We start from the raw sequence: 13501 nt of genomic DNA, 5'->3' as shown, positions 1-13501 counted from the left end.
GATATCACTGTAAAAGAAGAAAAAATAAAAATGAAAAACACCATTTCCGCTCTGCCTTGGCTTCGACTGTCCGACCCATCTCACGCGAGACGCAGAGGCGAACTGAAAAGAAGCAGAAGGCAATGGCCATCTCTTGTCTTCGAGTCCCGCTGGCTCCATGGCTCATGAAAACTCGAAATCCTCCACCTTTGAAACAACCATGTCCGAGAATACAGTTACGATTCCTTTGCAGCTCCTCCACCGCTCAGCCCCTCCCTCCCGCCGCCCCAAAGTGGGAACCTTTTCGCAAGAAAAAGGTAGTCATGCGCGTCGGCTACGTCGGTACCAACTACCGAGGTTCATATCCAACCTTTCTTTCTTTTTTAGTTTAAAGAATTTAAAGAATCGGAATTTATTAGCAATATGTTTTCCTTTTATCATTGCCAGTGCTTTTTTCTTGACAAAAACAGGTCTTCAAGTGCAGCGAGATGAACACGAGCTTTCTAGTAAGCTGCTGCTTCTTACTTTCTTTTCTTTCCCTTTTCTTCATTTGATTCTAATTTCCAGTTTCAGCGTCCTTTGTTTTTTTAAACAATTATGCTTTGGTGTTTCTGCAAATTCGTTATTAGAGCAGAGCAGCATTTAAGATAAAGATAATTCTTTTTTTCAATTTGGAACTTAAATTGCTAACTTTCATGGAGGTTCTTTTGATAATTTCTTTACAAATTTACACTGTTATTTTAGTTGCTGTGAATCCCGGTAGAGGTGTTGACTAGGCCATGCATTCAAGTTTTGCCTTTATTACTTTATACCTAGCATGGGGAGTGAACATACTAATTGAAGCATTGCAATTTGCAATGCTGTAATGTAGCTATTGAAAATGAGCTAGAAACTGCCATTTTCAAGGCTGGAGGAATCCGTGATAGTAACTACGGTGATCTGCACAAAATTGCCTGGGCCAGAAGCAGCCGAACTGATAAAGGAGTAAGTTTTTTGTTACAATTTCTTTGATCAATTATATGTGCATATATACACCTGTTTTGGTGCTGGGTGTGAGATTGCTGGTGCCAAAACTATCTTCTGTTTGAATATTTTAGGTTCACTCTTTGGCAACAATGATAACATTAAAAATGGAGATACCTGAAGATGCCTGGAAGGCAGACCCTAATGGCATTGCTCTGGCTAAATGCGTTAACTCTTATCTTCCTGACAGTATCAAAGTTTTCAGTATATTGCCTTCACAAAGGTGAGAGCTTGAGACTGTTCTCTACTTCTTTTATCATCAAGTTGCTATTTCTATTGGAATAAAGTTTACTAATTTTCTGATGATTTTATTTGGAGTTTTCCTTCAGTTTTTTACGTAAATACTCATTTCTTGCCGTCCCTTGTTTTCTGTATTTCTGCCTGTTTTTTAGGAGTTTTGATCCTAGAAGGGAATGTAATCTCCGGAAATATTCTTACCTCCTACCAGCTGAAATTATTGGAATAAAACGTCACTTCAGTGAAGCTGAAATTAACCATCACATATCAGACTTCAACAGTATATTAAATTGTTTTGAGGTATCAGTATCTTTCTTTTATCTTTTTGCTTCTGGCTGTCCCATGTGCTCACTTTATTGAAGTTAATATAACCTGGTATATTATTAGTTGCTTTCTTTAAGGAGAGCATTCTAAATGGACTTCACTTGAAAAACCAACATCTCAGTTAAGTTTTTGGATCACTTACTTCTGCATCATATAACAGATAAAGGGATGTTTATTTTTGGTTCGGTATTCTCTTATGATTCCATGTTGTGGTGTGTTTTAACATATAATATTTGGGGCATAGTTTATACTCTTTCAGGTGGCAGATGCCATCTATTTAAATAATGCTTGAAATTGCTTGCTCATTGGCATTTGTATACTTTTCAGGGTGAACACCCTTTCCATAACTATACTCAAAGGGCAAAGTACAGAAGACAAATTCCTCCTAGACAAACAGCTAGAAATGGTCGTGTGCCAAAAGGAGCTAAAGCACATGATGAGTCATCAACTTCTGAGTTAGAGGAAAGTGATGTAGAAGAAGATCCCAGAATTGAGGAAACAACTACACTAAATAGTGAGGAAAAGTCCACCGGTTTTGATGAACCTCTGGTTGACTGTTGTGACGGTCAGGGAAACAGTTTGAAGAATCAAAGTTCTAATGTAGTTGTTCGAGCAAGATGGCTATATGAACCTGACGAGACAGATAGAATAACAGCTTCCCACTTTAGAAAAATTTTTCTCTGTTCTTGTGGAAGGCTGGAGAACTCAATGGGATTTGATAATATTGAAATTTCCATATGGGGGGAGTCTTTCATGTTACATCAGGTAAACCTTTTGAATCATTAAAGTAAAAGGTATCCATATGTTCTTTTTCCCTTTCTTGTTATGTTTTTTAAAGTGAGTTACTCTTATTTTACTCACATTTTTAAAGCAGTTAATGCCATCATTTGGTTGCTTCTTTGTTGGAGAGGAAATTTAAAGAAAAGCTTAGGGTGGCATGCATCTTTTTGGGAGCTATTTGACAAAGTTTATAACTTTTAACACTGTATATTGCACCAGATCCGCAAAATGGTTGGTACTGCTGTTGCTGTGAAGCGCAATTTATTCCCAAGAGACATTTTAACACTATCACTAACCAAGTTCTCACGGATTGTCCTACCACTTGCTCCATCTGAAGTTCTAATTTTGAGGGGGAACACATTCATATTGAGAAAGATGCCCGGTAATATAACAAGACCTGAGATGCTGACAATGGTCGAATCAGAAGAAATCCTGAAGGAAGTTGACAAGTTCTACAGATCCGTACTGTTGCCACAAGTTTCAAAATTCTTGGACCCTTCTAAATCTCCCTGGAAAGAATGGGTTGAAAATTTAGATGCAAACACAAGCGTGCCTGATGCAGAGTTGGATGAAGTCAGGACTGCTTGGAAGCTGTGGAAGGAAAAGTTGCTGCATGGAACAGCTTCTGCATCAGCAGTGGGCGAATAAAATAGTGTCAAATGCTCATCTTGATTGATCGTGAAGTTGTTTCCCAGAAGGTCCTCATTTCTAAGCTGACCACATCTCACAACCTGGAAGCATGTCTGTCATTTATGCAAGAAACAACCAGAAAAGGAGCCTACTGAATTTTGTTTTGCACTTGCTTGTATTCATGATGATGAGAATGGCCCTTCATAATTTGATTCTCTGCCAGATCAGATGAATTCAGAATCCGGAAAGCTTGGGGTATTGAAGTTAGAATTCTAGCAGTTAAATAGGTTAGTCAGAAAACATTTTTTAACAAATTGATGCATGAAGAGAACGTCACAGAAGTTGAGGCAAAAGAATCTCGAGGTTCATCTACATTTTGCTAGGGTAGGAGAATGCATATGCTTTTGTTTATTTTAACTTGCTATGCTTAGAATAGTTTATTCTTTTGTACTATTACCCATAGAAAGGCGGGGCAGCAGATTTTTACCTCAATAATGTGATTGTCTCAACCTACTCAATGTGAAAATTAAAGCCAAGTTATGCGCTAGTCAACTTTTATTTTGGCTACTTCTTACAGCTCTCGTCTTACAGCCAACTTTTGCACTTCTTGAATGGTGAAGATATATCATCATCATCATCATCATAATTCATAATCATATAAGGAAGGCAACATTCTGCCTACGTTAAAGTACTAATACACTTCTCTGGTTCCTGAAACTGTGCATGTGAGCAATGGTGCGTTTAGAAGTTACCTAGTTCAAAGGGAAACAAGGTGATCACGATCACTTGGATAAAACAAATTACAGAATTTTCTATTGACGCCATTATTTTCTCCTGCCGCATAAAAACAGACTCAAATCACATGTTTTACATAGTCCATATGTTGCACGTCTAGTCTTTCGATTTCTCTGCCAAACTGGCTATCATCTAGATCACATGATGTACCCTAGACGACATATTGCAGAACACCGATGGCTAATTCCAGGCAAGAACTTGGAACTTATCTAACCAGCCACTGATGAGACAAAGAAAAGGGAGACTGGATTGATGGAAAGAGGGAAAGAACCAGTGACAAAAACAAAATGAATTTAAGATAATGAGCTTTGCTTCATCATTGCTGCTCGTTAACTTCAGCACTCCAGTTTTGGATAGCGTGTGATACTGCTCGTTTAACCTCTGGAGCATCTAATAAGCACTCCGATGATCCTTCGTCATCCTGCGAACACGAACTTAATTGTTTGCAAAATTACTTTGTAACAAAAAGGCCAAATACAGGGAAAACTCGAATTTCTGCGTGATTGAGAAACTTATTTTATGACTGAGTGCATGCGTGCTGTGCGACAGAAAAAGATCAATAAAGAAAGAGATGCACGCATGCGTTTGTGTACGTGTGATTATATATATGTATGGTGATCTCACTTTTACTCCAACTGCCTCTAAAAGAAAACATTCTGAACAAGAAACCCTAGCTTGGAGGACATCAAGACCCAGCTCCTGGAAGGCTTCCAATATGAATACAAGCAAACCGCGACAACTTCTTTCGCTGAACACCTTGATTAGAAAACCTTTGTCCTGAGCTTCAACCCATAGTTGCTGATACATATCCGTATGGAAAATTGAGAATGTTACTACTATTTATTTTGTACCTGAGAAGAAATCAGAACATGAACAGGAGGAAGACAACTTTGATTACCACAGGAAAGCTGTTCTGGCCAGTGGAGTTTTCCGCCATAGCGATGTCTTGCTTAATTCTTTCAACCCTTTCCTTCAGTTCTTCTATGTACTTCGTTGCATCCAATATGATTGAGGTTTTACCTTGCTGCAGAGATAAACACAAAGTCAAGGCTATACGATTGATATACAACTCGAGGCACTCTTTTTCAATTTGATCCTTCTGTTCCTATGGAAATTAGGATTTCAAAAGTAGGAGAAAACTTAAAAGGGAGAAACCATGGAACCAATATCTACAGGTGTTTTCTCGGGGAAATTAAGCTGATCCATACTTGTATATGCTATAGAATATCTTCAATCAAGGTCGGAAATACAGTATTTTTCATGTTATGCATTTAAGAATTTTGGGATTTGATTAAATAGTCCAAAATCTAAATTAGAATAATGTCTACATGTCTGGCAAATTTTCCTTTATATAAGAGAGAACTAGTTGCAAAAATAAGTAGGAATAATTACGTTTGAGAGACTAAGTAAGGCTTTGCTTGATAGGAACCAGGATGGAAAGGAAGAAGGAAGGCAACTTTCTTAATCTATGTAATGATTTCATAACCAAGCTTCCTATATTTAATTAAGCGTCAGCATTCGATTGAAAACTTTTCCACCCTTCCTAGCTATCCTTTCCATTCTCCCTATCAAGTATATATCAACCAAAAACCAAATGATAAGGGAATGGATGTCTAGACAGAAACTGGATTCAGGATACAGATGGGGGTGATTATGATGAAGCTGGCTTCTTTCTGCGCAGGCAATTATTTTCTGTATCATGTAATGAAGCAGACTTATCTAAATCGATGTCGTAGGAGGAAACAGGGTGATAAGCAAGCAAAAAGGACAAGGCAGTTGCAGGCATTTAGGGAATTACCGCATGGGAGTTAGTGATGGAACGAAGCATTTGCAGCTTCTTATAGCTAGCAGCCCTCTTGCGCTCTCTAGAAACCATGTTCTTCATCCTCTCTCTCTCTCTCTCTCTCTCTCTCTCTTCAGCTCTTTCTTTTCTCTCTTCTTTCCAGTTTGATATGTAGTGGCTGCTTATATAGAGATGAAAGTGAAGAGCCCAGCTTTATTGTACTGTGACCTCAGATTAAGATGCCACTTGTATTATCACTAAATGAAAGTGGGCTAAAGGCACTAAGCCAATAAACCCTCCCTACACAGTACCTTACCAAAACGTTAAAACCTCCATCTTGGTGTAGTTTTTCACTCCTCGCACGAAGAATGAAGAAGTTCAAAGTTACCCAAGTTTTCAAATTGCACCTTCCAAATTTGAGATTGTGTCCTAGCCCTAGCTAATCAGTTCACTGTGAAATTATAATGGAGTAGTAGTTCAGAGAAAAAGGTGATTAGGATGATATATTTTACAAGGTTGAATCTGCATTAGCTATGCTGCTCGAAGTGCAACCAATTAACTGTTTCCCTCCAACTTTCATCAAATGCATGTTGATTTGCCACTCAGACACATTAACTTTTACAATACAAAGTTAATATTAATGTAAAAATTAATTTTTGCTTTAATATACAAGAATATTTTAAATGAAATTTATTATGATATTCAGGACAATCAAAGTTACAAACAACTGAAATCTGTAATACTTAATAGTCGCTTTCAAAATGGAGATATAACATTGGGGGGTTTTGAAAGGAGAATAATAGTAAGAGAAGGGGACATGGTGGAAAGTGGAAACTGTTGGGAATTGGAAACCAATGTTTTGCATGGATCAGATTGGAAGGCATGTATAATTACATCGTGGATCATCAGTATATAGAGTACATATAGAGAGTAAGAGTTGGGTGGTGGTGGTGGGGTTAACGTGAGAGAAAGCCTGGAAGGAATCTGCTCGTGATTGGGACACCATCGAAAGTCGCAAAGGAAGCGTCAAAGCATGTTCCAAGTTGTGTATTGTGAATGCCTCCAAGCTTTCCTCACGGGGAGGATAATTTCTCTCTCTCTCTCTCTCTCTTAATCCCCTTCTCTCCTCTACCCTTGGTTTCCTATGTTTGCAGAACCATTGGGTTCTGGTTTAAAAGAAAGGGCAACTTGGAAATGATCTCAATTCCCCATAATCAAAAATAAGCTAGTACGTAATTTGTGTTTTCAGGTCATGCAGAAAATTATCCTATAGAAAAGATGACTTTCGATGCCCTATATATAGCTGGACCTGGACAAGCAGTATAGTGATACCAACTCCAAACCATGACAATCATCCATTTTTAAAACAAAAAAGAAACTAAAAGTGATCGTGGTTTCCAACTATATATGATGAGTGATGGGTGCTGTTGAGACCGTATCATTGCATACATTTGCATTAAATTGTGTATGTTCTTGCAAAAGAAGGTGTTGCTGTCAGATCACCTTTAAAACATCCATTACCTAACAGCCAGGAGAATGCACTCTACACTGAAAAGCCTGCAGGGAGTCGAAGTATATCGTAATCATAAGACACCTCCGCCCCCTGCCACCCAGCAGATGATTCCACATTATTGATGTACTTGGATGCTTAGTGGTTTGGCCTCTAGCAGCCCCCATGCTTAATTTCTGGCATTTGGAGATCACTGAAACTTTTTGGGGGACTATTTTTGTCAAATTTGATTTCATTTCCCAGCCCAGTTTCCCCAGGATGAACAGGTGCAGGTTCTACAGGCCTAACTTCTAACAGATGGTCAAATCCGTCATTCACGTATCCAGCTTAATTTAAGCAGCCATGAGAGGTTTCCTCAACAACCACTGAAGCAGCAACAAGAAAAAACCTGGGAGAGATCAATGGGGTTGAAGAATGGAAAAGAGAGACTGATTCTTCTTGTTCGTCTGCATAATTAAACAATTTCTTGAAACAAAACTACATGACAAGAAAACACAAGTGACAAAATGTTAACGTTGTAACATTGCAAGTGCGGCTGAGTTATGTTTCCGGCTTTGATTCTCGATGACATGTAGATTTCAATTGACCTCCATTATATTCGTAGACCAACTCTCCTTCATCCCGAGCCCTCTACCACAACACATGGATTTCGACGTGAATATTTTCCCTCTACGTTAAACTTTTCCTTCTATTTGTATAAAGGAAGCATTTCCGGTTTTATCTATCAACTACAATTTTTAGAGAGATATATTTCATTATAGACGGATTGATAGAAACAAGGATTCCCAAAAGTAGTGATTTCTATCTCCTGTTGTAACAGTTTCCACTTGTTGCATATTTTATTTCTATTTTATTTTTTTTATTTTAGTTTGATAAATTAAACATTTTATTTCCTTTAAAATTTTCTTTTGTCGTTCAAAGAAAAAAAGTAAAATCCAAGAAAAATATAGTAGAACTAAAATTTTGATCCATGATTTTTTAAGATTCGAATCCTCTCGTCCTTTTTAACATTGTTGTACATTTATCGAAAGAACCCAAAATTAAAAAAAAAAAAACAAAATATAGCAATTTGTATTTTTCTTTTTGAAATCTAGCAATTGATTTATATGATAAATCTTCTACTTGAATAAGCAAATAACTAATTAATTTGCTCAATGTCCTATTATTTAATATTACCACATCAAAATTAAGAGTTGATAACATATACATAAACACACCTTAATTTGAGTATTTATTGAAGGTTAGGTGAGTGATTTTACTGCTAGCTCATGTGGCATCCTTGGAGATTATTGTCTGCACCCAACATGGACAAAACCATGTAACCATGAATTCACATGCATGAAAACCCCATTTTTATTAATGATTACAACCAAACAAAATCCATATTTCCTTGCCCCCTCCATGTCCCTAATTAACATACAGTTTAGGGTCTAATTTTAGAGTTTGCCAACTAAACACTATTAATTATAAACAGTCCCAACATGAGATTAAATATTATTTAATTTGATCTTTTTCTAATTTTTTATTTTAAATTTGAGTAACACCGTCACAAATGTTGATAATCTCAATGAATATCATCTGATAAATAACATCTCGACAAACAAAATTTAAAATTTTCGATATTTTCGAGTTCCAGTTCCAAATTACAAGCATGGCATACATGCTTTCCTCCCAAATATATTAACCAAATCAATGTCTCCCAATATGCCTGTTTAAAATAATATTATACTCAATTTATTTGTAAATAGTAATTAAAATCAATTTCCAAATTTGAAAGATTGCGCAATAGTAATTAGATGTACTAATAATTATTACTAAAGTCAATTTATTTATAATAAATCCAATTGGATTAGGTGAGAATCAAATTTAAAATAATATAATTTCTATGTGATTGAAAGTACCACAAGATCATAAATTTGTCACTAATTAACAGTACTATACATTCATAAAATTAAATCATTTAAATCAATATCTCAAAAATACCTTGACAAAGGTATATACTCCATCAGTCTGAGATTCTTTGTCCACCTTCCTTCTTAAGATATCTCAAAATAAAGTCTTTTTTTTTAATTTTTTTCTATATTATAAATTTATTTTTTCTATTATTAAAAATTCCAATTTTAATATAAAATATACCTATATATCTATATATCTATATGTGCAGACACCGTGAATAATATATCTATATATCTAAATATATAATCAAACTAAAATTTGTCAACCATTTGCATTTTCATTGGCAAATTATAACCCAAAAAGACCATGCAAAAACCCTAAGTGTACAATACATGATAAGTGCTTAATCAAATACACCTTCTTCTGTTTTTTTTTTTTTTTAATTTTTGCCTGGAAAATATTAGAATCATAGGCAATGCATGGGGTGGACAGTGGAAAAACATGTGACTCAATAATTGAAAATTTATTTTAATATATAATCATTTGTACTTTGAAGAAGACTTGATGTTTATCACAACGAAGGGATGATAATTCCAATGCAGAAAAATACAAGAAACATCCACAGTAATAGGCAAAAACCAAAAAATTTCCATCGACAACACACCTAGAAATTGAATTGACGTGATCTCGCCAACTCGATGTGAGCCTAAATTCCATTAAACTAGTATTCATTTAACTATTTTCCCCCCATTTCTGTGTCTTTTTTCGGCTTTGAATTATTTGGGCTGAAGCACGTGCATCCCTGAATTCTTCAGAGTCCTCAGGCCCTTGCCTTGCTCGTCTATCTTATGTCTATGTATAAATATAAGAGTAATAAAATCAATATATATATATATATATCAAGACGGTAATTAAGGATTTTAATTTTTAACTATAACCTTGTAATATATAATTAACAGTCAAATAACCAATTAAAAATGTTTTATTGTTATATAAACAACATGAGTCACCTATTTGATAATTACTAAAACTAATTAACAGATAATTCCAAGGATTTGCTGATATGTAAGTGTCAATCCAAGATTACTGTGGAATCCTGGTTCTGAACATGTAATTCTCGTGACAATCCAGTATTTAAATAAATAAATAATTAATTAATTAAATATTATTATGACATTCCTTATTCTGCTTCCTGCAAGTTTTTGTCATCTACGTTCCAAGGTATCTTGGGGCAGTAAGATAATCACAAAGACAAAAGACAAGAAGATCCCATTCAGAATCAAGTAAGAAAGTAGAGAAAAAGGGTAATTCCCCTTACCATTTAATGTTAAACACAACATGCATTTTCATAGGAATAACAATTGATTAACCCCACTGCATGCCCCACGACTTTAAAATCAGAGCATTTGTAATGATAACCCACAAAAAAAAAAAAACAAAGGAAAGTAGCGTTAAAGCAAGTTACAACAGATCAATAACTCGTATTCATGGAACAGTTTTGCTAGTTGGAAGCTGATGTCTTGACGTGGTAGATTCTTTGGGTTTTAAAAAGGTTTCTGGCATTGGGCATTTGGAGGCTTGGTAATCTATTTGTTAAAGCTTTGGGTGTTATGTGTTGAATAAGTGTTTCATGCACTCTTGGGACGTTCTGTCCCTATGTATATGGTATTCCAGTAAAACTTTGTTCTTCGCAGATGCCAGCTTGAATTAACTTTGCCTCCTAGCAATGAGATCAGCATAAACCTTGACGATTTCTTTCCCCAAAGAAATAAGAAAGAAATTAATGGACATGTTTTCATTCCTGGAAAGATATATAGTTCAGTTGCTACCATGTTTTCATTTCGAAACCACCATGACATATACTGCACTACAGTCTAGATGAAACGCAAGTGAACAACAACACCTTATTCCAATTGGTGGTTTAGATTCAGATCGCGAGAAACTGCTAGATTTATTCTACAATAGCATAGGGTTTGTCAAGTTTTAAGTTGAAAGAATTAGAAAAAGGATAATGAAACTAAGCTAATTCGTTAGGCCCTTGAGTATGCAGGAAACAGACATTTATCTGGGCCCGCCATAGATAGTGGCCAACCAGAGCTGTGTCTTCACCTAAACCTGAACCGATGGACACCCAAATTTGCTTGTGGGATGCGATGCAATCAGGCTAGGTTGGGCCTCCATAAAACAAAGATTTCCATTCCACCCTGCCATGCATGGACTCTAAAGTCGGAAAGAGTTAGAAAAAAGTTGAGGTTTTACGATGAATGCATTAAATTACAATAAAATGCCGATTTGCATGACTGAAAGGAAATGTTGGGCAGTACCTTGAAGAACTAAAAGCCTAATAAAGAGGCTGAAAATGATCAAAATAATGCAGAAGCTAGCTAGCAAGCTTGCAACCCAAGTTACGAAGGGAGTTCAGCAGAATGGGTGGCAGCCATCCACGTTTTAGTCTTGGATTCAAGTGGTTGAAAATCAGTATTCCTTAATATTGCGAAAGTGACCTTGTATGGGTTTTTGGATGTCACTCGCTGCCTTTGTTTGACTTTGTAGAGAATATATTCACATCCATATATGTTTCAGGCTTCTTTTGTGGCTGCTTTCCTGTTGCTGTTTTTCTCTTTTATTTTCACTTTATTAATGTTTGGAGTGAAAGATCTGTACGTGTGATTCACTGTATCCAACCCCATATGATTGCAAGGTTTTTCCAGACTATATTCACCTTATGTGATGTGTTCATCCCATGTTTTGAATCATTTTCGGTACCAAAATATACAGGATCCAACAAAAAATTAATGATGATGATCCACCTAGAATGGAATCAATTTCATTTTAAAAGGTGATTGGTTCGTCAGAAAACAATATCATTGGTCCGGGAAAAAAGATATTTTTATAAATTTTTTGAGTTTTTACGAAATTTAAATAAATATTTTTTAAAATTTGAGTTCTCATGTTTTTTTTATTATAAAAAAATTATTTGTATTTTAAAATTGTTAAAAAATTTCTACTGTTTTGAAAAAGAAAGCATGGAATTGCTCGGTTTTTTGCCTACAAATTAAGACTCAACTGAAAAGATGGGAATTTAATTTTTGTCAACATCTCATCGATTACATTTCATAAAGCTAATTATAGAAAATTTTAAACCCTGTTAATTGATGTTTGGGATAAAAATAAAAATTTAAGATGTCGATAATAACTCGGTCAAACGTTAACGTTGAAAAAGAATCAAAAATCAAAATTTTCATTTTGATTGAGAATTGCATACATATATATACAAACATATATATATTTGTATTTCTAATTTTTGTGTTTTCTTTTTGAGAGGATAAAGAGTGAGAGGCAGAGAATTGAATCCCTTTTTTAATAATTGGTTGAACAGCAGTGTCAAATATGTGGCATAGTTTTGAGCCACAGAGTGATTAATATATTTGAATGGCTTGGCTGGTTTAGTAATATAAATCCTGGTCACCTCTATTAAGTAGAGATCACCGATCAATCCCTCTCTTGTGGGCTTTAATTATTTATGATATAAGCTTAATTTAAGCCTGAGATAATCTCTAAAGGTGAATGCCAAAATTCTACATGAAATGAAAAAGGTGAAAATGAAAGGGATAAGGGAAGAATATCGAGATCGCTGTAGCCATTTATGACGAGAGGTGCACCTGCCTAGCTATCCAAAATCCTGTACATTCATGAAGAAAATACATTATTATATAGAGAAATACGTGAGAAAATGGACCATGTTCCTCAGGTTAGAAAGCAGAGGGCCTGTCAAGCCCAATTGAGTGATGAGAATGAGCAAATCCCAGCGTCATTCTCGCATCAGTAGCTATATATCTGTAAGCCAGGAGCAGATTGCGGACTGACACAGCAGAGGGATGAAATTTTTATCCATACGTCTCTCTATCTAGCTTCCTTGCTGGCTTTCGTTTTCGAGTTTAAATCAGGTCAGGACCCACGTTTTCTCTTTGCGAAAAGTCTAACAGAACTTACTCGCACTGACTCATCTGTTGATGTTACTTAAAACGAAGTGTCCATTTTGTCAAAGCAGGCATGCATGAATGCGATGATACACCGCAAGCCAAGGCACATCCTTCACCTTTTTAATTTGGGTATTCCTTCGAGCAATCTTTTTCCAACCCTTTTTGCCCAGTGATCATACCATTATTTGGGAACTCTCTGTGTTTTCTTTTTCCAGGAAAAATTACAAGATGTCATAACCCCAATTCCTGCCTACCTATCTCCACAATTCTTCATTCTTTAGGTGTTAATATCAAAGCTATGATTGCTTGAAATTTATAATTCAATTATAATTAGCAATCTAAAGGAAGGGGGAAATGGGCACTATTTCCATCTTTTCCCACGCATGCCATGCTCACACTCGAAAGATGTTCATCCCTTTCCCACGAATGGAACGTCCTGAATCATGGCTAAATTACACGAGGTGATTATAGCTCTACGTCATCCTGCACTACCTGAAAATATCCAACTAGAATTACTCTTTTCTTATCATATGTATAAAACATTATGATAAATCATAAAAT

The 13501-nt window shown here is 35.7% G+C and overlaps 2 protein-coding genes across 3 annotated transcripts; one reads left to right on the top strand and one right to left on the bottom strand.

Moving 5' to 3' along the window:
- Positions 1-31: 31 nt before the first annotated feature.
- On the top strand, positions 32-3524 carry LOC110411873 (Pseudouridine synthase family protein). 2 transcript variants are annotated; one of them, XM_021422222.2, is made up of 7 exons: positions 32-336; positions 450-485; positions 851-963; positions 1077-1225; positions 1395-1539; positions 1891-2328; positions 2563-3524. In XM_021422222.2, the coding sequence occupies exons 1-7, from the start codon at positions 123-125 to the stop codon at positions 2989-2991; spliced, it is 1524 nt and encodes a 507-aa protein (XP_021277897.1). In that variant the 5' UTR covers positions 32-122; the 3' UTR covers positions 2992-3524. The 2 variants fall into 2 exon arrangements, with proteins under 2 accessions (XP_021277897.1, XP_021277898.1); XM_021422223.2 differs by having other exon boundaries at positions 427-485.
- Positions 3525-3759: 235 nt separating this feature from the next.
- LOC110411874 (transcription factor BHLH3-like) lies at positions 3760-5721 on the bottom strand. Its single transcript, XM_021422224.1, has 4 exons — positions 5567-5721; positions 4667-4792; positions 4393-4566; positions 3760-4189 (listed from the first exon to the last, which is right to left on the bottom strand). The coding sequence occupies exons 1-4, from the start codon at positions 5651-5653 to the stop codon at positions 4085-4087; spliced, it is 492 nt and encodes a 163-aa protein (XP_021277899.1). The 5' UTR covers positions 5654-5721; the 3' UTR covers positions 3760-4084.
- Positions 5722-13501: the final 7780 nt, after the last annotated feature.

This window comes from Theobroma umbraticum, unplaced genomic scaffold, assembly GCF_002168275.2.
Source record: "Theobroma umbraticum cultivar Fairchild unplaced genomic scaffold, ASM216827v3 scaffold_95.0, whole genome shotgun sequence".
Taxonomy (NCBI): Eukaryota; Viridiplantae; Streptophyta; class Magnoliopsida; order Malvales; family Malvaceae; genus Theobroma; species Theobroma umbraticum.
The sequence above is the reverse complement of the archived record's forward strand: the minus strand, read 5'-3'. Positions and strand labels throughout refer to the sequence as shown.